The 25,438-nt window shown below is 57.1% G+C and overlaps 2 protein-coding genes across 4 annotated transcripts in view; one reads left to right on the forward strand and one right to left on the reverse strand.

The window, feature by feature from the left end:
* Positions 1-14,221, forward strand: SYT12 (synaptotagmin 12). Of its 3 annotated transcripts, XM_066187168.1 has the most exons (9): positions 1-822; positions 915-1,124; positions 5,615-5,679; positions 6,966-7,159; positions 7,486-7,878; positions 10,128-10,343; positions 10,430-10,550; positions 10,695-10,828; positions 11,369-14,221. In XM_066187168.1, the coding sequence occupies exons 3-9, from the start codon at positions 5,643-5,645 to the stop codon at positions 11,540-11,542; spliced, it is 1,269 nt and encodes a 422-aa protein (XP_066043265.1). In that variant the 5' UTR covers positions 1-822; positions 915-1,124; positions 5,615-5,642; the 3' UTR covers positions 11,543-14,221. The 3 variants fall into 3 exon arrangements, with proteins under 3 accessions (XP_066043265.1, XP_066043264.1, XP_066043263.1); XM_066187167.1 differs by lacking the exons at positions 1-822; positions 915-1,124 and adding an exon at positions 2,712-3,021; XM_066187166.1 differs by lacking the exons at positions 1-822; positions 915-1,124 and having other exon boundaries at positions 4,910-5,679.
* The window catches only part of IGHMBP2 (immunoglobulin mu DNA binding protein 2), a 23,132-nt gene continuing 11,829 nt past the window's right edge, over positions 14,136-25,438 (reverse strand). Inside the window, exons 9-15 of the mRNA XM_066187165.1 lie at positions 21,337-21,519; positions 20,787-20,905; positions 19,741-19,835; positions 19,347-19,470; positions 16,678-17,472; positions 16,136-16,308; positions 14,136-14,413 (exon numbers count right to left, since the gene is read on the reverse strand). Coding sequence (XP_066043262.1) covers positions 14,216-14,413; positions 16,136-16,308; positions 16,678-17,472; positions 19,347-19,470; positions 19,741-19,835; positions 20,787-20,905; positions 21,337-21,519 — 1,687 coding nt within the window. The 3' untranslated portion in view covers positions 14,136-14,215. The remainder of the gene's footprint in view (positions 14,414-16,135; positions 16,309-16,677; positions 17,473-19,346; positions 19,471-19,740; positions 19,836-20,786; positions 20,906-21,336; positions 21,520-25,438) is intronic.

Raw genomic sequence — 25,438 nt, forward strand, 5'->3', positions numbered from 1 at the left:
TCCCTGTCCCCACTGCCAGCAGCAGGCCCAGGCCAGGCACGTCCCTGGCACAGCACAGCCAGGGAGCATCCTGAGCCGGGCAGTGTTTCTGCTGGTGACTCAGCATCCAGGAAAGGGAATTGGAAGCCTGGGCTGCTTTGTTTCCCCAGGTCATTATTTCAAAATGTGAGAGCTCCACTAATGCACGTGGATTCTGTACCCTCTGCTCCGAGCCCTCGCGTCGTTGTCCCGGCCGCTGACGTCACCGTGTCACTGCTTAATCCAATCTTGCCTGTTTTTCAGGGAAGTCTTTATCCAGAAGAAAATGGCATAAACGCCACAGTACAATCTCAAGAGTGCAGCCCCAAACTTTGGAAGTGGCAGGAGCTTGCAGAGCTGCTGCCCAGCACACCATCTGGGTTTTTTATCCGGTTTGGTCTTGTATGGGAATGACAGCCAACATTCCCAGCTTCAGTGTCTCAAATACTTTCCACTTATAAAAAGAAGGCAATGGGCAGTCTGGAAGCCGGGAATCTCCAGTTGGGGAGGTGACCTGGGGGGACTTGTCACTGCAATCCCTTCCCACCAAAGGGCCACTTATCTGCAGTGGCAGCACCTGTTGAGGAATATTCAGAAAGATCTGTGAGCTTTGACCTCATACACGAACCACTGTCTGCATCCAAGGGATCCCAGGGATAGTCTGGATCCTGTCCACGTTTGTCCTTTGGGACAATGAGTGTCTCTGGGTCCTCTCTTGACACCTCACACACGGAGCCAGGGAGCTGTGGGGGCTTGGGTTGTGTCCCCTCCAGCACACAGGATGGGTGGATGGATGGCCTTGAGGTAAGGAATGTGTCCAGGTTTTCAGGGAAAAAGGTGGGCTCTGATCATTGCAAACTTGCCTGGATTTAGGAATCCTTTTGTGATCATCCCAGAGTGGTGCTCAAAGCAGCCGCACAGAGAGGAGGTGGAAGGAAGCCAGGAGTCCTCATGGGAACAACATTTGGTGTGCCCTAAAATGGGACCCTCCCTGTGGAGAGGGCAGAGGTGGCCAGCTCCTGCTTCCACACACAGGAGTGTCCTGCAGACCTGGAACAGGTCTCCCACCTGTGGTCACACTGATTTCATGGAGAGCTTGGCCAAAGGTAAGTGTTGGCTTTAGAAAGGAGGGGGTTTTAATAGGTGAGTTGGTGTCTGTGTGAGGCTGGAGGAATCCAGGTGCCCAGCTTGGAGATTTTCAAACCTCGGCCCGATCCAGTCCTGTGTGGAATAGCTCTGGGGGTCACTTTGGCCCAGAGTCTGGAGTGGTGAGCCCTGAGGTGCCCTGCAGGAGGGTGCTGGGTCCTGAGCTGGCCTGTAGAGGGACATCCTGCCACGTCCCTGGGGATGCAAAGGAGCTTTGGGAAGTGGGGAAGGAGCATGGCCTGCTCTTTTCCAGCTGTACCCAGAGGAAGAACCGGGAAGCCTCATGGAAAGGAGCTTTGGCTGCAGGACGAGGCAGCTCTCCTACCCAGGCAGCGTTTTTGGTACAGTCAAAACTTGTTGTTTTCTCCCTGAAAATTATCTTCTTACCAGGAAGATCGTGGGAGCATCTCCCAGTGCTGCCCTCCCTGGATCTTGCCAGAGCAGGGAGCCTGCAGGCAGCCTTGAGCCAGCCCTGTGGCTGGACGTGGGTGTTCCTGGGAATTACAGGTCCTCTGGAATGTCATGCTGCTCCGTGGCCTCTGACCCCACCTTTCCTCAGCTTGTGTGGGTGTTTATTCCTCACAAAATAGCAATTATTCCATTTTCTCCAAGCAAAGTGTTCTACTGCTGTCTGAAATGTTTTCTTGCTGCTCTGGAAGTCTGACGTTAAGGTGCGGTGGCTGAAGCCTATGAAGGCTGGGAAAGGGAAGATCCCACAGGAGGGTGTGAAGGCACAGCCTTTCCAATGGTCGTGCTGTGGTGGGCATGGATCCAAACTGTCTGAGGGGCTTTTGGGGCCAGATCCCAAAAGGTTCCGCTTTCTGCTGCAGAGGGAGAAGGTCTGATGGCTTTTCTTAGGAACTTCCAAAGCCAAGATCTTGCTGGACAGCCCCAGGTGTCCCCATGGCCGGAGGGACACACAGCTGGAAGCTGTTCGGGACGAGGGAGAACCCAAGGATTCGGCTTTGGGGTGGTGATCCAGAGACCCCAAGGGGCTCTGCAGCCTTTGAAGGACAAGAGGAGGGGACGTGGGACCCCGTGGAGAGAAGCACTCATCAGGGTCCATGGGGAGGAGCAGCTGGAGATGCAGAGATGCGGCGGGATGGACCATGGAGTCCCTGGGAGGTGGGATTTGGGGATCTGGGAGAGCCTGGTGCGGCCAAGCACACAGCAGAGGGTTGTCTGGTGTGGCATGAGGGGTCTGGCATTGTCCCTCCTCGCTCCTGGCTGGGATTTGAGGTGCGTTTGCAGGGGTTTGGGGTCAATTTTGTTGGTTTGGTGCTTTGTTTTGTTTTTTTTTTTTTTTAATGGCAACTTCCTCAGGAAAGCTGTGAGCCTGGCAGGCAAACCAGAGTGAGAGACCCCCGGGGTCCCCAGGCTCTGCCGGGGGGCTTCGGGCTGGGTTGAGCCAAGCCCCGGGGAGGGTCTGGCGAGCGCAGAGACCGCCCAGCTCATGGCACGGATGAGCGGCGGCTCCGCCCCGGGCTGGGCTGGGCGAGGGAGCGGAGCCGCTCCCGGTCCCGCACCGCCGGGAAGCATCCCGGCTTTGTGAGGGGGACATCCCGGGTCCCGGGGCTGGCCTCTGGACCCCCAGGGACCCCCGGGCAGCCGCGGGGGGCTCTGCCCTGTCCCTGCGGCCGGGAAGCATCCCCGGGGGGTTGGGAAGACCCGTGGATCCCGGGGCTGAGCTCGGGGACCCCCGGGCGGCGCGGGGGGCTCTGCCCGCTCCCCACCGCCGGCAGGGTCGGCCCCGGGGGTCGCAGAGTCCCCCCTCCCCCGTGGGAGCGGACACAGCTCGGCGGATGCCGGGGCCGCCCGGGGGTCCCCGCAGATCCCTGAGGATTTGTCCCTATCCAGGTAAAGCGCTGGCGGCACCGGTTTGGGTGGGATGTGTTCCCTGCGGGGAGCTGGGGAGAGGGCGACGGGTGAGAGCAGAGCCCAAATCCTTCTGCTTTGGCAAGTTTGGGATGCGTCTTTATCCGTGCCAGGAGCAAACTCCATCCCGCTTCTGTGCCCTGCGGATGGAGGGCAGGCAGCCCTGGAGAGGGGTGGAAGGGGCTGGCAGAGCGGCGCTGCAGGACCGGCACCGCCGCTGAGCTGAGGTTAGCCCGGGCTCAGCACAGCGGCCACGGGTGTCTGGGGCAGGACGGGGAGGGAGGATGAGCGGGGAGATCGCTGGAACCTGGATTGGGACGTCTGTGGTCTGCAGCGTGCTCGGGGGGCTCACAGCCAGGTTGGTCCCGGTGCTTTGGGACCAGCAATTGGGGTTGCTGTGCCTGTGGCCTTGGCAGCAGCGAGGTGACAACCCCATGAGGCTGGGAGGGCCCCCGTTTTCCAGGGGGGACAGGTGGCTTTGATGCTGTTCTTCTCCCCCTCCTTGAGCTGTTTTACCATCCCTCCAAGCAGGAAAAGGGACCTGAGCTCTGCAGCAGCTCCCAAGGAAAATAAAGCTGCCCTGGCCCTGGTGTTGGGGTGTTGGGATGGATGGAGAGGGCTCTGAGCCCCAGCTGCACTCTTTTCTGCGTCTCTGCACCCCAAACCAGGGCTCTGCAACCTGATCTCGAGGTCTGTGGGTGAAAAAATCCATCAATCCCTGTGCTACCAGCAGTGGGAGAGCGGTGCCTCTTCCCTTCCCCATGCCTCAGGCTTGATTTCTTAGGGATTTGAGCGGCAGGTCAGGGAGATGTCAGAGCAGCTCGGTGCAATGCTCCAGGGAGGAGCTTAGTTAACAAAAAAAAAAAAAAAAAAAGCCATAAATCCTTCCCCAAGCACTTCCACCCCCGTTTCCTCGCTCAGGAGAGATTGATGCTGTTTTCCTAATAGGAAAATACCTCTGGGTTTCATCCTAGTGCTGAGCACTGCAGTCTCTTTCCAGGTGATGCCTTAGAAATCTACTTATCTTGCTGCTTACAGCTCGTTAGAGAGGGAGGTTTTGGGGGGAGAAGCTCTGAAAGGAAAGAAAAATTAGAAATCCCTTCTAGTTTCCAGACGAAACTGGGAAGAGATGGAGGGGGTTGGAAGGGGATGTTTGTCCTCCTGCAGGGAAAGTCGGTCCTGAAAACTTTGCTATGTTCATATTAAAAATAATTGGGAAGCAGGGAGAGGAGCAGAGCGCCTTGCTTGGGCATGGGGGCTTTTCAGGGCATGAAGAGAGGCAGTTTAAGGTAAATCTCCATCACGTTGCTCTGTTAAGAGGAGTCAGCTTTCAGCACTAAACAGCAAAGTGGGCCTTGAGCTGAGCTCAGCCCATAACCTGAGCTCAGCACGTTCTCAGCCAGGATAGGACTGTTTTATCCATTGCACAGGGAGATTAGTGCCAGAGGGAGGAGGGTGGGGAGGAACTGGGTATCTCCTCCCAGCCCCATCCCAGCATTGCTGTCACTTTGGGCTTTCCTTCCTCCTGTTATCCCAAGGGTGGGCTGTGTGCCCCTGCAGAGGGGGGCCGGGCCAGGCCAGCACAGCTGATATTCCATCCCGTGAAATCCCCACTTTTGCCTGTTAAAATCCAAGCCTGGATGGTTTTGGGGGGTGCTGATCACCTGCCCAGTGCCTGAGGCTGTGAACACCCAAGGGGAGCTGGAAGGTGGGGCCCAAATATTGCAGAACCATCTGTCTGAGGCCGATCCAGCTCCATCCAAATCCATGAGCGGGCTTTGGGAATTCTGGAGAAGGGCTGGGGGGCTCTGAGGGAGGTGTGGGGGGGGGTTAGGTGCAGCGCTGAGGTTGTGTCCCCGTGGGGTCTGTGGGATCCCACCAGATCTCCATGGTCTGTGATTCCCCAGCACGGATCCCAGGAAACGGGGTGCTGGTCAGTTGCCATTGGATTTGCTTGTTGGGTGTTTTTGGGGATCCCAACCCCCAATTTCAGGAGTAGCTGGCTTGGATAAATCACCCTCAGCATCCACGGTGCCTGTGCCAGGATCTGCCTGGGAGACCAGCTTCTTTTTGACTTGACTGGGAAAAACCGTTTTTGGGGGGGAAGGTGATGGAGCTTTCCCACTGCAGGAGCTGATTCCTGGGGAACAACATCCCCTAAAGGCCACAGTGACCCCAAAATGGGGGAATGGGGCTGCCCCCCCATCAGCTGGGGCCAGGCCTCATGAGAGGCTGGGAAACTGCCGGAGGCAAAGGAAGATTTCAGCTGGAAAAGCAGCAAAGCGCCTTGAGGGCTCCTGGAGGGGGGATGTCCACACACACAGAGGTTGGGAATGTCGCCTGTTTAAAGGCTCCCGAGGTAAATCGAGCGGCTCTGCCCCTTCTCGAGGGTTCCTGTCCCTCCTTCAGCGCCTGCCGGTGGCTGAGAGGCTCCAGCGCGTTTGCCTGGAAGAGGAGGCAAGGCCGGGAGCGATGGAGGGGGAGCAGTGATGGAGCATCCCTGCTGGAAAATCAAAAGGCATTCAATTTTTGAGTTCTTCCCCTTCACCCTAACGCTGTGTCTTGCGCATTCCAGGCTGTCCCGCTGGCAGGGAGCGTTTGCCATGGACACTGGGCACGTAAGCAGATCGCGCTTCAGTGGTGAGTCCTCCCCAGGGAGCCCGGGAAGGGTTTGGGGCAGAGCTGCTGGCGCTCACACCGAGGTTCTTTTGGGGCAGGATTGGCTGGTCTTTGCTGCTTTCCATGGGGAGAACCCTCTGCTCCATGTGCCCGCTGGGTTCTGTTTCCTAAAACAAGGGTAAAACCCTTAAAATATTTAAGTTTTCCGACACGAGAGCTCAGCCCTCGGAAACGGACAGGAATGAGGGGGAAGCAGGTTCCAGTTCAGCTGGGATTTGCACTTGGGAGTTCCTCAGAGGTCGGAGCCAGTAAAAGATTATCTATTTTCATTCCCAATTTTGCCCCTCCGCAGGGGGAGCAGGAGCCTGGGAGCTCTGGCACGGGAAACCTCCAACTGCTTCCCACAGCATCCTTAGCCAGGATGCAGGGATAAAGCAGAGCCCTTCGGGGGTTTGAGTCGGGGTTAGATGGAGCAGGGCCCGGACCCCATCCCGATGTTTAACCTCGGAGATCCCTGTGGGCTGCTCCCGGGATCCAAAGCAGTTGCTTTAGACGCGAATACTCAGATTCTTCTGCTGTTCCCGCTGGAGGAGGGCTGGGGGGAGCAGCAGGTTGTCCCTGCGCTCGGATGCGATGTGGGAGTTCAGCCTGGCTTTGGGCTTTTTCCGACTCCGAAGGAGGGAGCGCTGCGGCTTGATGATGCCGGAGGACTCCCCGGCAGGGCTCCGGGACGAGAATTCCTCTCTTTCCCCCTTTTCCCGTGCTGCACGGGGCGGCTGGTGCCGGAGTGATGGAGGCTGGTGCAATGCAGCAGGAACCGCTCGCAGCCGAGCCCGCCGCTCCCTCCCCGCTCGCTCCGGCGGCACCCGCGGGGCTCTGCCTGCTTCCACCAGCTTCTCCTTTGGTTTTTTTCCCTTGTCCCGGCTTTTCCTCTGCCATCCCCAAGCTGCAGCTGGGTCGAGGGCGATGCAGATGTGCGCCGGGCACATCTGTCAGCGGGACAGAGCCGCAGCTGGCAAAGGGACCCCCGGCACCTCGGGAGTGACACAGCCACTGGCCGGGAAGCGGGGCCGGGACACAGGGGAACTTCATCTCCCGGGAAAGCCAAGCCGGGGCTGGCGTTTTTCGGCTGGCAGAGCCTCTCCCCAATCCGTTTGCAGCCACCCGGGTGGGAGCTGCGGTTTGTCCCCTCCTCGGCCCATCCCATCCGCGGAGCTGGGAGCCGAGTTCCCGGCGTGGAAGCAGCCGAGGCTGAAGGCTCCTTCCCGGGATTGTGACCAGCTCATGGAGCCCCCTGTCCCCTGCAGCGGCCTCCAGCCCGCCGCGCTGGGAGATCGGGCTCTACGCCGCCGGCGCCCTGGCGCTGCTGGGAATCGCAGCCATCAACCTGTGGAAGCTCTGGCGCTCCGGGAGCTACCCGGCCCCTTCCCCCTTCCCCAACTATGACTACCGGTACCTGGAGCAGAAGTACGGAGCGGCGTGCCCGGACATCAGGAACAAGGTAAGGGGAGAAGCTCAGTTCGTCTCCATCCCTTTGCAGTACGCGGGATGCTGGAAGGGTGGGAATATCTCCTGGATCCCCTCGCGGGGGGGGGAACAGCCACAGGCAGCAACCTGGTGCTGCTGGAGCTTTTTTGGGGGGGGGATCGCTGGAGGAGCTGGGAGCTGCGGGAAGCTCCGGGCTCGCTGCCGCGGCAGCTTGAGGCCAGGCAGGGGCCGGGATGCATCCAAGGAGAAGCCCAGCTGTCCGGCCCCGCACGGAGGGATGGGATGGGATGGGATGGATGGATGGATGGATGGCAGCGCCTGCTTTCCTTCCCCTGGCAGCGAGGGCTGGCCCCGGGCACGCAGCGGGCGCCAGGTCGGAGCTCTTCGTCCCGCAAGAGCAGCCTGAGGGCAGAGGACACCTTGGAGAGCATCCAGGAGCTGGGCAGCCTGGAGCTGATGGGCAGAGACCTGGGCCTGGCCCATTACGGCCCCCTGCGGAAATCCATCTCGGCCGACTCCCTCAACTCCATCTCGTCCATCGGGAACAACTTCGGGCAGGATTTCACGGTGGGGCAGGTGGAGGTGTCCATGGAGTACGACGGGAGGGCGGCCGCCCTGCACGTCACGCTGCTGCAGGGCAAGGACCTGCTGGAGAAGGAGGACGCGCGCTTCGAGTCCTGCTTCATGCGCATCAGCCTCCTGCCGGCCGAGCAGATCGTCGGCATCTCCCGGGTGAGCCCCTCATTCCCACCAGGACCCTTCCCGCCCCACAGGCCCCTGTGCACACGTGGGTCACCCCGAGGTTTTGGCTGGCAGCGTTCCCCTTTTTTTTTTAATTTAAAAAAAAAAATAGGCAACCAAAAAAACCCCCAGCCACATCCAGGGCTGGATCTGGGGCAAAACCTCCCTTTTTCAGTGCCTCAAAAGCTGCTTTTGGAAAGCAGGAGCCTCCGTTGTTTAAATCCGGATATCTGAGCAAGGAATGGGAATGTGCATCCCATGAAGGCACCTCTCCACTGGGGTGGAGGTGCTGCTGCATCCACACAAACCGGCTGCCGCCTCCAGAATCTTTCCACTCTGCCCTTTCAGACCGTTTTCCCATCCATTCCCCAAGGAAGTGGTGGGGTTTGGGAGCAGGGAGCTCAAGGCTTGATGTGGTTGATATGGGATTTAAGGGGTGGGTCTCAGCTCCCCACAACAGTGATGGGATTTGGGAGCAGAGAGCTCTGGATTGGCACAGGATTTTGAGGGGTGTCCCAGGTGGGTTTGCACATCAGAAACACGGCAGAGGCGGGAATGTCTCCCCCTTGGCTGGGATTTGGGCTGACTTTGTCATCTCTGAGCATGGCTGGTGGCAAGTTTCCCTTGACTTGACTGTCCCTGCTGTGGAAAGGACACTGTGGCACGTGGAGGAAGCGGCCTGGGGTGGGATTTGGGTGGCAGTGGCAGTTTGGGCAGGTGCTACTGGTGTCTCGCCATGGCCCCACAGTCCCTCTCTGTCCCACAGCAGCCCCAACACTTTTCCCTCCCCACAAAGGACGTGGCAGTGGAAAATCCACGTGGCAGCCACGACCAGGGTTGGATCTGGGGCAAAACCTTCCTTTTTCAGTGCCTCAAAAGCTGCTTTTGGAAAGCAGGAGCCTCCGTTTTCTTCCAGCGGCTCCTTTATTGCGGAGTCAGTTTGATTTAATCAGGATATTCGAGCAAGGAATGGGAATTTGCATCCCATTAAGGCACCTCTCCACTGGGGTGGAGATGCTGCTCCATCCACACAAACCAGCTGCTGCCTCCAAAACATTTCCACAGTGCCCTTTTAGACCATTTTCCCATCCAAATCTCTGGCTCTTTATTTATGCTCCGGAGATATTTATTATTTAGTGTCATTATTTATAATTCACCAGCACAATTTACCTCCTTGGCTGCCCCAAGGCCATGGATAAAAGCTCAGCTGCATTTTTTTTCCCCAGTGCTTCTTGAAGGGATTTTAAATAGCAGCTCCTGTTTGGTTGTACTTGATCCAGAGTTCCCAAAATACAGCGTGGGCTGCAGACAGACAGTCTGTAAAATCTGTGGGGCTTTAAAAATCTGCTTTTCACACAGGGGAACTTCAATCCCCCGGGGATTCTGGAGGTTGGTGGCATCCAGTGGGAATGCATGGACTAAGAAAGCAGGAATGGAAGGTGCTGCCTTTGTGTCTTTCATCCCAGGCATGGAGCAGGGTTAGGAGCAGAGTGAGACAGGAGAGAATCCTTGGCATGAGCCCTCTCCTGGGGGGGCTTTGGGGGTGGCACAGCCCCACAGAGAGGTCCCTTCTCCACCCAGATTTGGGAGGCTTTGGGGAGCTGGTGGTTCCACTTTCCTCCGTGCTATCCAAGGCTGCAGCTTTCTGTGCCATGGGACAAAACCCTGGTTTTCCTGTGACATCTTGGGTGCTGAAACAAGGCTGGAGTAGGAGAAAAAGCCATCCCTAAATCCACGATTTCAGAGCGTTTCCCCTTGGCCCGTTCTTTGGGATCAGCACCCGCAGGATGAGCTGTGGGAGCTGCTGCTGCCTCTGCTGCCAGGGAATGACATGAGACAGGGACAACGTCAGCCCATTCCCACTGGGCACATTCAGGGTTTGGTTCTGCTTGGACAAGGGCTGGGGGTTACACCCTGCAGCCGTAAATCTTGTTGCCTGATATGGCCAAGCTGGATGTGCAACCTCCCAGGGGGTTGGGATGTATCTGGGGGCACTGGGCCAACGCTGATTCTCTAATTAAAAGAATTAACAGGCACTGGGGCAGGTCACGGCCCTGATTTGCACCCCAATGATGGGGCAGTTGCTGTGGTCAGGTCGGGAATAAATCATCTCGGTTGGAAGGGGCGTGCTCTGGGGATGCTCTCCCTGCCCTCCTCGAAATTCCCATGAAATGGGGTGGAGCAGGGATGCAGCCCCAAGCCCCGTGGATGCCAGGGCTATCCCCCCTTTCCCACGGCAGATCCAGAGGAGCGCCTACTCCGTGGCCTTTGACGAGCGCTTCTCGGTGCCGCTGGATCCGGCGGCGCTGGAGGAGAACAGCCTGCGCTTCTCCGTCTTCGGCGTCGACGAGGACGAGCGCAGCGTCAGCACCGGCGTGGCCGAGCTCAAGCTCTCCGACCTGGACCTGGCCACGCGCCCCTTCAACGCCTGGCTCTACCTGCAGGACACCAACAAGGTGAGCCACGAGTGTCCCGTCTCCCAGCTGGTTTTTGGGACGTGGTTGTGTCCCGGACGTTGTGTCCTGAATGTTGTGTCCCACAGGCGGTGGACACGGTGGGGGAGATCCTGCTCTCCCTCAGTTACCTGCCCACGGCCGAGAGGCTCACGGTGGTGGTGGTCAAAGCCAAGAACCTCGTGTGGAGCAACGGCAAGGTGACTGCAGGTGAGGGGGGGCTCCGTGGTGGGGTTTGTCCTGGTTGATCCCATTTGCTACACGGGAGCGGCTTCCCTGCTGGGGAAGGGGTCCCTGCTTTCCCCACACTGCTGGGGACCCGTGTGGCTGATCCCTCTCCTGCCCTCCGAGCAGATCCCTTCGTCAAGGTGTACCTGCTGCAGGACGGGAGGAAGATCAGCAAGAAGAAGACAGCAGTGAAGAGGGGAGACACCAACCCCGTGTTCAACGAGGCCATGATCTTCTCCGTGCCCGCCATCGTGCTCCAGGTCTGGCCCAGCCTGGGCGAGCCGGGGAGGAGGGACACATCCCAGTGCTCCTCGAGCTCCCCAGACCCACTAATGGGGAGCTCGAGGGGGTGATCCTGGGAGCTGTGGGTGTGTGGGTCTGGTTTGGGGTGGATGTGTGGGGGCTCTTGTGGGGTATATGGATTTGCGGGGACTATTATGGGGTATATGGACATGTGGGGGCTGTTTGGAGAGGTGTGGATGTGTGGAAAGGCCGGTTGGGGGACTCTTGGGGAGGATATGGGTGAGTGGGTTGGGATATCGCAGGGTGCACAGGGATGGTTTGGTACGTGGACTGGGGCGAAGATGGATTTAGGGGATGTGGGGGGTACACGAGGGTGGGTATAGAGGGATTTGGGGGGGTTTGAACAGGGTGAGATCTGCGTGGGCGTGGGGCATGGCAGGTTGGGCGGTGATGCACGGATGTGTTGGCACCGTGGGTGCACGTCCCCGTGGAGAGGGCGCAGGGATACGTGTCTGGGGGGTGAGGTCTGTGTGTGGTGACGGCCCCGTGCCCCCCAGGAGCTGTCCCTGCGCGTGACAGTGGCCGAGAGCGGCGAGGACGGGCGCGGTGACAACACGGGCCACGTGCTCATCGGGCCGGCGGCCAGCGGGATGGGCACCACGCACTGGAACCAGATGCTGGCCACGCTCCGCAAGCCCGTCTCCATGTGGCACCCGCTCCGCAGGAATTAGGCTGGATCCTGGGGACAGCGGGCCCGGAGCAGGGACTTGGTGGCACCTCACCGGGCCGAGCTGCCGGCGCTGGGGGGCCCAAAATACCGGGAGCAGGGACAGAGCGGCTCCGTGGGCACGTTCCGGGTCACCCCCGCATGCGTTGGGCCAGACCTGCCGGAAAAGAGCCCACGTGGACCAAAACCAGCAGGAACCTCCCCAAACCGCGGTTCCCGAGCGTTCCGTGTGCTCCCGACGGCCTCGGAATCCGCGGAATCCTCAAACGGGGACTCTGAGCGAGGGAGAGGCGGGGGGGATTCCTTCGGAAGGTGGTTTTCGGGCAGGAATCGGGAGGGGGGTGATAAAAGCCAGCCTGGCGTGGGTGGTGATCCTGAGGGGATCTTTTGTACTGACTTTGGTGCGCTGTGCCAGGCTTGGAAGGTTTCCAGCGAGGACGGAAAAAGGGAGCAATAACAGCAGAAAATCAATTGCTACGAACGGCTTCTCCTCCCATCTGTTCCCCCCCGCACAGTAAATCCCTGCCCATCTCCGCCGGCTGCACAGGCACGGATTGGTTTCCAACCTCTTGGGTTTGAGGTCAGATCCACGCTGGGAATCATCTCCTAAAGGTCCAGTAGGATCAGGGGCAGCTTTTCCCACCGCAGACACTTTTCCAACCCAAACTCGCCCTCAGAGTGCTCAGGACAGCACTGCGAATTCCTGCTCCTCAACACAACTCTCACAACCGGGGGTTGCTTTTTCCAGCCTTTAATCCTGGATGTGCGGTGTGACTTACCCTATCACTCATTTTATCCAAGATTTGGGCACAGAGAGGAACATCTTGGCCTTGTGACCCAAGGCAGGTGGGAAAGGTCCCTCATTTCGTAATGTTTCGGCCCAACTCCCGTTTCAGGAAGGGAGAGGAAAAACCTGTGTGGATCCTGTCTGCTGGTGGGCTCTCGCCCAAGCCAGGTTTGGGATTTTTGGGGAGCCAATTCCCACCCTGGTATGTGGAGGGTGATGGAGCCCCTCGTGGCACAGGCTGGAGAGCAGAGGATGCACTGGGGCCACATCCCTCCTTGCCTGGAGCCTTGGCTTTTCCCTGCCAGCAGGATGCTCCTGGGAAGCCAGGCTGGGCAATCTGGGGATGTCTGGGGCCCTGCGCCATGAAATTGACACCATGGGAGGAGCATGGGCTGGGACGTGGCTGCTTGGATGATCTGAGCAGGGAAAAAAAAAGGTGTGAACGAGCCATTAATCTGTTTTCCCCTGATTAAAAGTAACTCCAAGGTGAGTTATCCTCTGAGCTGGTGGCACTTTTCCCTTTCCCATCTGTCCTGCCTGACCTTCCATTTGGGACATGGCTGTGACATGCCTGTTCATCATCACCCTCTGCTCCTCCCCCAGCCCATCTCCACTCACAGATGCGCAGATTCCCTTCTCCCACACTTCCTCCTCCCCACCTCTCCCTCCAGGAGCCCCCCTGTCCCACCTGCTGCCAGGGGAGCCAGTGCCATCCCTCCATGCACCAAGGCACGAGCCGAAGACGGAGGGGTTTGTACAATGAGGTTTTCTGAAGGATAAGGAAGTTTTTGTGGGAAGTTGTTCACAGACCATGAGGTTTGGGGGGAAATTTGCTGATTAGCCGGCTCAGCCAAGTATTTGGGAAGAGATGGACACAGAAATCCTTGGCTGTCGAGCAGCTCCTGCAAACTACTGAGCTTTACTTGGGACGAGGTGAGTGACTTCCACAGGTGCTGCAATCTGTGATGTTTAGCCCCAAAACGATGGGGAATGTGTGGCTGGGCATTTTTATAGTGCTCCTCTCAGCCATTCCTGTTTGGAGGCACCTCTGCACCTTCTCCTTCATCCTGAGGACAAAAAATGCTGCTGGAGCTATTTTGGGGATGGGACGGATAGGACCCTGTGTGGATTAGGAGAAGGTCCAGGATGGATACAAGGCTCCCTGCCACCTGAAAAGCTCACATGGCTGTACCTGCCGTCACTATGGGCTTTCCCAGTGGGAATTAGCCTCCAAGGAGCTCTGTGGGAAGGGCAGGACAGGTCTGGGAAGCATCAGGGAAGGGACAGGCAGCAGTGAGGAGGGAGAAACCTCCCAGTGGCATAGGATGCCTCTCCCAGGGAAATGGTTCCACAGTTTGGGCTTGAAGCCTCCCCTTCCCCATCCCTATTCCCATCCCCAGGCACACCTGGAGCAGGGCTGAGCCCCCTCCTGAGCCCCTGGCCCAGGTGGGGAGGGAATGGCTGCAGTGTGGACAGGCCGGGTCCCTCCAGCTCTGAGCCGTGCCGGAGGATTGCCGGGCTGGGACACATCCATCTCCTGAGTCATCCTCCCTGGAGCACAGGGTCACCCAGGGGTTTCAGTGCCTCCCACCTTCCTGCTCCTGGGCATCCATCACTTCGATGTGACAGTGACAGCTTTGGGTGTTTAATGCCCACTTTGCCGGCGTGCTCCGGCCCCTGAGCGCATCCATCACCGAGTCCATACGCATAACCGGGACAATCCAGCAGCTCTCCCTCCCCTGCAGCTCGGGAAGGCTCCCAGCTCCGGGTTTTCCCCCCAGAATGGAGACCCCTGTTCCACCCGGGCCCAGCCCAGCAGCTTTGCCCTGGGTGGGGGGTGTGGGGGCACGAGCTGCGGCTTTGAGGTTAAAAAAGCAGGATTCAGGTCCCTCACTTCTCCTTGTCTTTCTTTTTGCCCTTCCTCTGGCTCGTCAGCTCACTGAGCTTCTTGTCCAGGCGCCGCTGGAGGTGGGCTCGCTTGGCGGGATCCAGGGATTTGTCCTTGGAGCCGCTCCCGGGATACAGGACCCCCTCCCGGCTGATGCGCTGCCGCGCCTGGGCCTTGGCCTTCTCCCCGCAGCCGTGGACCTGCGGGAGAGAACGGACACGGGGAGTGGGGCAGGGATCACCCGTGTGGGAACCAGGGGCTTTGGCTCCTTGGGCCTGGAATGCCTTTTGTGCCTGCTTGGCATCCCCCTGAAGTCATCTCCCATCATGTGCAGCCATCATTATCATTATATATCACTATATTATTGCATGTATATTATATATTATATATATTATATAATATTACATATATAATATGTAATATTGCATATATATTATATATAATATTGTATATATAACACAATATTATATATAATATATAATATTGTATATATAATATATATAATATTGTATATAACATATATATTGTAAATATAATATATATTATCTTGCTTTATGCGCTTGCATATCTTTCACAGTTTCGGTTCACTGTTTTTATTGTTTATCGTCGTTTACTATTTACGCCATTTATTTTCATTTTTGGTCGCATTTGTTTTCATTTTATATTTGGATTCTGTGTTTTTACGGGTTTATTCTTATTGTTCAGAATTAGTATTTATTATTACGTGTTTAATTAAATAGATATCATTTATATATGATTTATAGCTCCTCTCACATAGAATGGAATATAAAGATCCAGGTCCTTTCAAGTGGATCCTTCCACCTCCTTTCCATTGAACTGGGAAAGGCTTTTTGGGGAACAGGAGACCATTTTTAGCCACAAATCTGCTGCTTTAATGAGCCAAGTCCAACCCTGGAATTATCTCTCACAGGTGAGATCCTAACATCTGATCCCTTCCCTTGGCCCATCCCAAAGACATTTATGTTTCCATGGAGTGGGGTCCCAGCCTGTTCCCTCAAAGCTGTGACAGCCCTTCCGGGGGCTGACATGGATTTGAATCCCTACAATTGTTGGAGCCTCATTACAATTCAGAAGGGAGAGGCCATTCTGCAGGGAATAAATCTCCATCCCCCTGGATGGTGAGTGACCATAAATACAACTATTCCTTGCCATGGAAACAGATAGCTCTCGACAGAGGGAAAAACTTGCCAAGGATTTATAGGGCTGCTGAGCTCCAGGAGGCTCCACAGGGCGTGGAAGCGGCAGGATGGGGAACAAGGACACAGGGAATTCAGAACTGCTGGCCAGGCAGCACTGCACCGTGCCTGACCTGCCCCCAGGACGCAGAGAGAACCTGCAAAGGGCTGGGATCATCCCCAGGATGCAGAGAGAACCTGCAGAGGGCTGGGATCATCCCCAGGATGCAGAGAGAACCTGCAGAGGGCTGGGATCATCCCCAGGATGCAGAGAGAACCTGCAAAGGGCTGGGATCATCCCCAGGATGCAGAGAGAACCTGCAAAGGGCTGGGATCATCCCCAGGATGCAGAGAGAACCTGCAGAGGGCTGGGATCATCCTCAGAATGCAGAGAGAAACCTGCAGAGGGCTGGGAATTGAGTCCAGGCTCGCTCGAGCCTGAAACTTGTGCTTCTCCATTTCTGCTCCCTGCCTCACTTTATCCACACAGCCTCAGAGTGCAGGCGCCAGAAAACAGTAAAGAAAGGCACAAAATGAGAGGAAAACAGAAAAACCCTCAGGAAGAGGTGACAGAGCCCAGGTGTCAGCCCCTGCCAGCCCTGCGCACCTGAGCTCAGCGCAGGCTCTGACAAGGAGGGCTCTGCTCAAACTCCCTGCGAGGAAACCCTGCCCGTGGAGCTGCACAGGGAAGAATTCCCAGGCTGAGCCTGTCCTGCCCCTCCTTACCTCGGGGATGTGGTGGCTGAGGCAGAAGAGCCGCTGGCAGTGGTGGCAGAGCTGGCCCAGGGTGGTGACAGAGGCCTTGCAGCAGGGGAAGCCGCAGGTCCTGTCAGCTTCAATGGCAGCAGAGATCAGAGCGTCAAAATCCTCTTCGGCCGCGCTCCCGATCGCTGGTTTTCCTGGGAAAGGTGAGCACACACCTGGATCGGGGCCTGGGAACGCACTCACCCTCCTGCAGCTAAAGGGCAGCCTCTGCCTTTACACCCTTCAGCGTGGGCCAGGTACTCTCCTTAGCTCCTCTCCCTACTCATGTGATTCCTGAGACTCTCTCCGGGGAAAGGGTCCCCAGCGTTTTTCCTTTGACTCAAGGAAATGTGCCTCCAGGTATCCAAACCCCTCTACCTGGAAGCCTCAGCCAGCTCCCACCTCCCTGCAGCTTTCCAAGCGCCGCATGCTCCGTGCCCAAATGGTCTGGAGCAAACCCACTGGGATGAAGATCCAATCAAGGAAGAGCGTTAATTGCGCCGGGTAGAAAAACCTTGACCCACCTTTGGCTTCACTCTTGTCCTTCTTCCTGCTGCCACGGCTGGGCTCCTGCGCCTTCCTCGCCGCCTCCTCCCGCCTGGCTTTCTCCCTCTGCACTCTCTCCAGGTGCAGGGCTTTCAGGTCCACTTTCCCCGAGCCTTTGCTGTCTCCTCCCGGCTCGGCAGGGTCCGGGGTGTTCCCGCTGGGATGCTGGGGCTCGGGAAGAGGCTCGGAGGGCAGCGGGGGCTGCTTGGGGAGCCTCTTGCGGACACTGATGTACCTGTCCCGGCCCTCCCCGGAGCTCAGGTGCTGCAGCCCCATCTCCTCTGCCAGCACGTGCACCAGCATCCGCTCGCGGGAATTCAGGGACGCCGGGAAATCCAGCTGCGCCTCGCTGCTCGCCAGGAAGGCCACCAGCATGGCCCTGAACCTGTCCCCACCCTCCTCGGACCCCGAGCCATCTCTCCCAGCCGCGGCAGCGCTCGGGGAGCTCCGTGCTCCCGGTTTCTGCCTCCCTGCTCCGGCTGCTGCCGCCGCCTTGAGCTTCCCAGCCGGAGGCGGCCGCGCTTTGGGGCCGGGTTTGGGGCCCTGCTGGCGCTGCTGGGCACAGCCCTCCCCGGGGTAGTTCTGGGGCACGAGGTCATCCAGGTACTCGAAGGCGGAGCGCACGAGGCCGTGCCGGGACAGGTGGTCCAGGAGGCGGCGCAGGAAGGGGCGGCTGCCCACGGTGCGGCTGTCACACACCACGGCCACCTGGCGCCGAGCCCGCGTCACCGCCACGTTGATCCGCCGCTCCTCGGCCAGGAAACCCACCTCACCTGGGAAGACAGGAGGGAAGGGATGCCAGAGGAGGGGATTGGTCCAAGTGATCCAAGGATTTTGTTGGCTGGAGGGTGGGGGTTGGAATTTATGCGGCTCTGGTCCCTGCTCACACCTGGTCCTCTTCCTACCTGCGCTCCATACTGAGCTCCTGGGGTCGGGAAGAGGATGGAAGGCACACGGGAAGTGGAAATGTCTCCCTGCCTGGCCCACAACACAAGCTCAGCTTGGAGCTGGGAGCAAACACGAGACGGAGCAGCATGGAAAAGGATCACCTTGCGACAGAGGAGGGACTGCAGGTAAAGAACTCCCCCCCTGTCCTACAGAGCTCCCCCCTTGCTCCCAAACTCTCTGAGGGTGTGTAGGAACAGCCGTTTGGGCACTCGGGGAGGTTCTGCTCTGCTGACAGACAGCAGCGAGAGCCGGCAGTGCCGGGATGACTCAGGCAGGATCAGCCAGCGAGAGCGGAGCGTGGGTGGCTGCCGAGCTCCAGGGAAGAGCGAGCAGGCCGGCCGGGAGGAGATGAATGCCTCTGCCGGAGCAGTGCCCAGCCTGGCTCTGCCTCAGCAGCCTCACTGCTGCTGCCTTTGAGGGGCAGGGTCGGGGGGAGCCCCTCTCCCTGCTCTGCAGCTCGGAGAACGGTCCCCGGTTTCTCTGATGAGGTTTAACCCAGCTGCAGGGGCAAATCCAGCTCCTTTGAATCCTGGAATGGCTTGGGTTGGGAAGGACCTTAAGGCCCATCCAGTTACACCCACTTCCAGAGACACCTTCCATTATCCCAGGTTGCTCCAAGCCCCATCTAACCTGGCCTTGGACACTTCCAGGGATGGGGCAGCCACAGTTCCTCTGGGCAACCTGTGCTAGGGCCTCCTCACCCTCACAGGGAAAAATTTCCTCTTAAAAGAAGGTTTCCTGCTGGATCAGGAGTAGCTGCAAAGGGCCAGGTCAAGGAGAAGCCCCCCTGGGCCCCCCAGGAAAACAAATCCTGCCCCACACCTGAGCTTTGGCCTTTCCCTGTGCAGGAGAAGGGGCTGTGGGACACTCACCCCCCCAGGGCTACCAGCTCCAACCAGCACAGGGGTGAGTCACTCCTGGATCAGGACTATTCTTAGTGCTGTCCCCACCTCCATGCTCCCCACAAGGCTGCTTTTCCTCCTCAAGGCTTGGAGAAAGTGGCACCTCCTCCTTCCATGCATTTTTTTTTTCCCCCTTCCAGCCCTCAGCACTCAGCATTTCACCTCCAGCAGCACAGGTAGGGCCGCAGGGCTGTGGGTTTGGAAAGGGAATTGATCCCGGCATGGAACAGAGGTGATCACAGAGCGATCCTGCTCAGCCAGTGCCACAAAAACCTTTCAGCTCCCTGCACAGGAGCCTTGTGCCCCCAGGGCAGCAGCTTTTTTCCAGCTATTAACTTTCACTGCAGCTGCTGATAGCGAAGAACTTGATTTTCTGCTCTAGATTTTGCTCCCAAAAGCAGCGTTTTCCGTGCATGGCTTGGGATGCCAGCTCCTGCTCCCTTTCCGCAGGGAACTGACCCAAAATGGGCTCAAACCCCAAGAAATTATCCCCCAACTCCCCTAAATGTGGGGCTGATGGGATGTGACATTTTTAGGGCCCTAGTTTAAATCATTTCTGAGGCCTCAAGGGCCAGGGAACCTTCAAACCGAGCAGTCCTGGACGTGCTGTACCACGGGAGCCTCCTCTGCCAGCACAGACATTCATTAATTAAACAAAAAAAGGCTGAAAAGGGAGGGTTTGGCAGTAAATCCATCCAGAGCCAAGTGTTAGAGCACTGCAATCAAACCACAGCACTCGGCTACACGACTTCCTCCCCGTTCCCCTGGGGAGCAACGCTCCAGCAGTGACATCTTACCTTTCCTGTTGGATCTGACGAAGGACAGGATCACTGCCTCCTTCTCCCTTCCTTGGAAACCGTCCACCGATTTAATTTCTAGCTCGGGGTGGCTGTGGCAAAGGTGCTGTCGGAGCATGTCCACCTGAGAAAGAGGCCAAGGGGAGCTTTTAAAGGAAATACGTGGGTGAAAAGGATTAAAATGGCACGGTTTGGGGGAAAATCGCTCCCTGCCAAACCCACAAGGGTGAGCACTGGCATCTCCTGAGGCTGCGAGTGGAGCACCTCGCTAACAGCTCTTCCCTCCATGGCTTCAAGCTGCTCAAAGGTGCAGGAGTTGGTCCCAAATGCCGGTTAAATTTGGCTCCGCAGGTCTCTGGGATCTTGTGGTGCTCCGTGTGCAGGGACAGCTCACCTGGAGGTTGTAGGGGGCCACCACAGCGATGTCCTTGGCCTTCACACCAGCGTCCACCAAGGCTTGGACGTGCATCCCCACCAGCTGGACCTCCCCTGGGACAGGAGTAGAGTGTGACAGGGGATAGAGGCCGGAGGAACGTGCCCACCTCCCCCAGAACAGCAGGAAAGGCTGCCGTGAACTGGTTGTCCAAAATGGTGCCTGATTCGGAGGGCTCCAAGGGGAAAAATTAAACCCTGTATGAATTATTTCATGGCTTACTGGCTGGGCTTCTGCTTTGCAGCAAAACACAGCGATAAACATCAAGACTCTGCAGCGAGCCATGCCAAAAGGCTGCCTCCCAAATCTGGGGAGATGTGCTTCTAATCCCCTGCTCCAAATCCCTGCGTTCTCTCAGACCAGGCTTTCAGGCTCCCCATGAGGGAACAAGAGCCTGTTGTGTTCCGCAGGGCCCTGGGAATGGTGCATGGAAAAATGAGGCACTCGTGATGGTGGTGGTCAAACAGAAGGTAAAAGATACCTAAACTGGGAAAAACTGCCCTTGTATTTTCCAGCCTGACTTTGCTTTCAAGCCCCATAATGAAACCTACTATTCCAGGTGCAAAGCGGCAGAACTCGGTGTCCTGGGAAAATCCATGGAGAAGAGCCAGACAGGATTTCATGGAAGAGCAGAGGACTGGGAGGCAATTCTGAGCTTTATCCACAACCTTCCCAAAACAGGCCTGTGCTCTGCCTGCTGCTATTTGCCTTTCCTTGGCGTAAAGCACCTGCCACAGGTACTCTCCACCCTGTCCCAGTCCTCACCATGGAGAAATGTCCCTGCAAGGGGACACAGCAGCTGGAGAGGCCACCCACAAGCTGGACACTGTCACCAGAGCTCCGAGACAGCTTGGAGTTCCTGGACGTTGAGGATTCACAGAGGGAATGATCTCTCATCTGAGCAAGGCTCTTTGGGGACCCCACTTTCCCCAGGGAGACACCTCTGGGATGTGGCCAAGCCTGCGGTGGGCTGAGCAGCTCAGTCCATCCATTCTGGCCAACGGTACCTGGATTCCCCTTGGACTGTTCATCCTCCACTTCCAGCTCAAACAGGCCACAGCCGGCGGTGTCTACGAGCAACAAGGCAACGCTGGTCTCTTCCGTGGAGGAGACGCCTGGCAGGTCCCTGCACAAGGTATTTGGGAAAGGGCCACTTACCAACGCTGATGTCACAGCAATATCCACACAAGCTGTGGCTGCCCCATCCCTGGAAGAGCCAGGCTGGATGGCATCTGGAGCAATCTGGTCTAGTGGAAGGTGTCCCTGCCTTTGGCACGGGACCGGGTGGGCTACCGATCTTCCAAGCCAAACCATTCTGGGATGCCATGAGTGTTACAACAAAGGAGGACACAGAAGACAACTCTGCATCACTTCTGGGTGCAGAGCAAAAAAGGACAATCCCCCACAACCCCCAGTAAATGTCTCCTCGATGAAACGGTGGCCGAAACAAAAACGCTGCCCCAGCCACAGCAAGAACGGAAAACTCTGCGGGGAAGGGACAATCCGGGATGAAAAATCCATTTCAGCTCCTGTACCAGCGGAGAGCAAGTGACCCACCTGAGCAGGTGCTGTGCCACGGAGGGGTGTGCGCTGAGCCGGCCGCCGTAGAGCTCCGAGGACGCCCATTCCATGATGTCCCGGTGCATGCGGTACTGCACCGTCAGCATCCGCACCGCCCGCTCCCCGTAGCGCCCCGCCAGCCGCTCCATCAGGCTCAGGGACAGCCCCTCGGCCGCCGCCCTGCACGGAGAGCCACCTCAGAGTGGGACTGTCCATCCCCCGGCGACAGGGACGGCCCAGGGCGGGGTGGGACTCAGCCAGCCCTTCCTGACACGGGACACACGCGGTGTCCGAGCGCGTCCGTGCTAACGCTCTGCGAGCAACTGCACTCCAGCCCTGCTCAGCACCCCTGGGGTGGCACTGTCACCCCTGTTCCACCTGGGTGCCAACAGTGCTGCCTGTCGGACCCTCAGGGACAGACTGGTGCCATGAGATCAGAGAAGCTTGGACGCAGACCCTGCTGCTCCAGCATTTCCATCCTTCCCTGGCCACTCACGCCGGACTAACGCACGGATGCAGCGCACGCGTTGCTTTTCCACCCATTAAATCCCCATCACATCCAGCAGCGCCCCTTGTTCATACACGGGGCACAAATGAATTCTGACTGAATCCAGCCTTCCAGGAGCCTGTTCGCTTCCTCCCGGCCTCACGGGGGGTTTGTTGGGAGGCACCGTCTGAGGAAGAAGGATGGAAGTCGTTGCGCTCGGATTTTGTGAGCGCACGAAGATTCCTCATACTGAGGCCGACACTGAGGGGTGCTGGCGGCTGCCAGGCGCAATGAAGCCACATGAGGATGAGGGAATGATGACAGGGAACAGCTCAGGAAAACGCTTTCCATCAAGCTCCGCGGCACAGCACGGCATCCCAGCCCTGCCGGCGGAATTCCAGCGCTACGCGGCCCCACAGCGAGCGGATTGTTGCGGCACCAGCCAGCCCTGCCACGCTCACCACAGGCACTTGGGAAATGTGACGAGAGACTGCCAAGTCATTAAACCTGCAGAAAGGGACAATTAAGGACAAATCTTTCCAAGAAGCCAGGCCTCATTAGCTCTCCTCCTCGCTGGATCAGAGGATGCAGCACACAGGCAAAAAAAGAAAAAAAAGGGGAATAACCTCTGGATGGGCAGGGCTGCAGGATGTGGGAGGCAGCAGCTTGCCAGAGGTGGGCTGGGGTAGATGGGATGAGGGGACGTAGCAAGATGTGGGGTTGGGGGATGCATTCCAGTTATCAGGAATGAACTTGATTCTCCCAGCCCCGCTCTGCCCACGGAGCCTGGATCTCCTGGACAGGAAAGAAAATTAGCAGGGAGAGCTGCTGGCACTCAGGTGCAAGCACATGCCTGAAACAGCCATTAAACCTCACAGCAAGCCTCGGGAATGATGCTCTTCCCTACCCTTCCAGCACCATTCCCACCGCAGGGATCCGCAGGAGGTTATATGCTGAATTAATAATGAGGAATTAATCTGCTCGGGAATGTTTCACCTGTTAATAATTCTCTGTTATTTTACCACTCGATTAATTCCTGTGGCGGTTGATTTCTCTGCCAACGAAATCCTGAGTGCCCCGAGCAGATGCTTGTTACCTAATGATTGCTTCAGAGAAATAAAATTTGGATTAGAGGTTGGACAGACAGAATCACGCATGGGATGCTTGGGGATATCTACTTTAAAGGACCTAAAGTACAGCTGGGAAAGGCAGAATTCCCAAACCCAGCCCACAGCAAGCAGGATTTGTTGCTAACGTGGTTTCACCTTGTTTTGCCTGCAGGAAATGCTGGGCTTGGCCAGCCTGCCCTGTACGTGTCCAGAATAATCAGTACCAGGAGAAAAACAGGAATTGTTTTCCATGGAAGGTTGGTGCTGTGTCCTCAGTTGTGGCCTATTTTTTTTACTTATTCATCCCTGAGACAGGAGATGCTGGAACACATCCCTGAGACTGATCCCTGCAGTACACCCTGGATTTGGCCGGAAAAGCCCAGAGAAGGAGGTCACTGGGTTCTCCCGCCTCAGGAACTCCACATTAATGGATTGAATTCATGGATGTGCACCAGGATATTCTGGAGGCTACCAGAGAAACCCAAGGTCTGGCACTTCAGTGCCAAAGTGAAAGGAAGTCCACTCAGCCCTGCCATGGGAAGCAGCACACGGATTTGGGACGGTGCAGACATCCAGACTGACCACTGACAAACAAGACGGCAAAATATCCCTGTGTTTGTCCAGGAAATGGGTTGAGAGCAAGAGGTTTGATAAGCAACTGCCGGTGTCTGAGGGGAGTAAAACCAAAATTAATACATCAGAGCCCTGATGTGGAGACAAATTCTCTGGGAAAAGGATGGAATGAGGGCTCCAACAGGGCAAACAAATGTTCCTGTCAGACTGTAGGAAGTGCCCCGGCATGGAGATGCCCACAGGGACAAGGACAAAATGGAGGAGGAGGACGTCCAAATGGAAGCTGCTGCCAGTGAGCCTCAGCTGGAACTGCCAAGGGGGAATCAGAGGGGGCTGGAATTTTCCAGAATGGACTGGAAGGTGTGTGTGGGGATGCCCTCTGCATCCTAGGACAGCTCCAGCTGTCTCAGGAAGCAGGGAAGAGGAGCAGCCTTCAGACCCTCGGTCAAACATTCCCTGGGTGTCACAGAGTCACTGCTGACAGGAACAGGGAAATGCTGATTCCACGGAGGAGAAAGCAGGTAACAGGAAGGTGGATAGAGTCCCACAGCATTCCTGCTGGACAGGGGCTTCCTGCCTCAGCAGGGCTGACTTCCTCTGCTGTAGTAACAGCCGAGCCTCCTGCCAGCCTGGATTCATCCCGGATAACTTCAGACCCTTCCCCGTGGTCCCAAAAATAGGAGCCCACCCACTCCAGGCTCGCTGTCATCAATGAAGAAGGGGAAGGTGGGTGGAAGGGTTGGAGTCCTCCGCATGAATCATCCCTGGAAATAGCTCCTTGCTTCCCCTGAACCACAGAGGAGGTGGCAGGTGGTTCGGGGCCTTTGTGGGAGCTCTGGAAATACCCACGGGAGGAGGTGGAAGGGATCTGCCTCTGCCCTGCCTCCTGGGCCTGCAGGGAACGTGGAAAACCCAAAACGGGGCTCTCCAGCATCCCATTTATTTGCATCACAGTTGCTCAGGCCGGAAAAGATCCGTAAGATCGCGGAGTCTGACGTTCCCCCAGCACTGCCCAGGCCACCAAATCAAAAGCTGACGGAGAGAAAAGCACAACTCCTCGAGCAGGAGCAGGAGGAGATCCAGGAGCTCTGCAGGACGTGAGGAGCTTTTTGCTGCCAGCTCCAGCCAAGGCTCCTGGCAGCAGCCACCGTGACAGAGCAGAAAAAGCAGCTGCTATGATGTTTCTGGAGTGAAGAAAAGCTGCTTTTGTCTTGAAAGAGGGAGCCAAAAGTGACACCAGCTGAGCGTCAGCCCCGTTCCAGAGTAACAGAGCTGGGATTTTTACTGTGTTTTGCCCTTAATCTGACAGTCTGGGGAAAAAAAAAACCACAGGCTGAGGCTGCTGAGGTGGTTCCAGCTGGATGGGCACTACGGAGCTATGGAGCTATCACGCAGTTTTTCTGGAGGAGAAGAGGAACTTTATGCAACACTTACAGAAAATAACGATAACCTTGAAATCAGAAGGACCAAACGGAAAAATTTCTTCTTGCTACCAACAAGACACTGCTCCAAAAAGTGCCTTGCTTGGAAAATCCAGGCATGGAGAGCCGGCCTGCAAATTCACAGGGAATAAAGAGCAGGACACCCAGAGTGGAAGGCTCTGGAAAGGCTTTTGGAGCTCACCAGCCTGGACACCTCCAGGCAGTTGAGCATGTGTTTATCACCCGCCAAGATCTGCAGAACAGCAAGCTTTTGGGCATCTGAGAGAGGTGAAACGAGAGGATGCTGCAGCCCCTGAATGCTGTTCTCGCTATCTCTCAGCCATGTGCTGGGAGCTGCTGCCTGCCTTGGATTTTTCATTTCCTGTGTTCAAAATCCAAGTGAGATGGCAGATATGCGTCTAGTTCATTATTTTCTGGAAGCAGGAGAGGATGTTTATGAAGTCAGCCTTATTTCTCTGCTTCTGTGGTTCAGTAATTCCAGATCTGGA

This window comes from Chamaea fasciata, unplaced genomic scaffold (genome assembly GCF_029207755.1).
Source record: "Chamaea fasciata isolate MVZ Bird 193981 ecotype frontalis unplaced genomic scaffold, bChaFas1.0.hap1 SCAF_7, whole genome shotgun sequence".
NCBI lineage: Eukaryota > Metazoa > Chordata > Aves > Passeriformes > Sylviidae > Chamaea > Chamaea fasciata.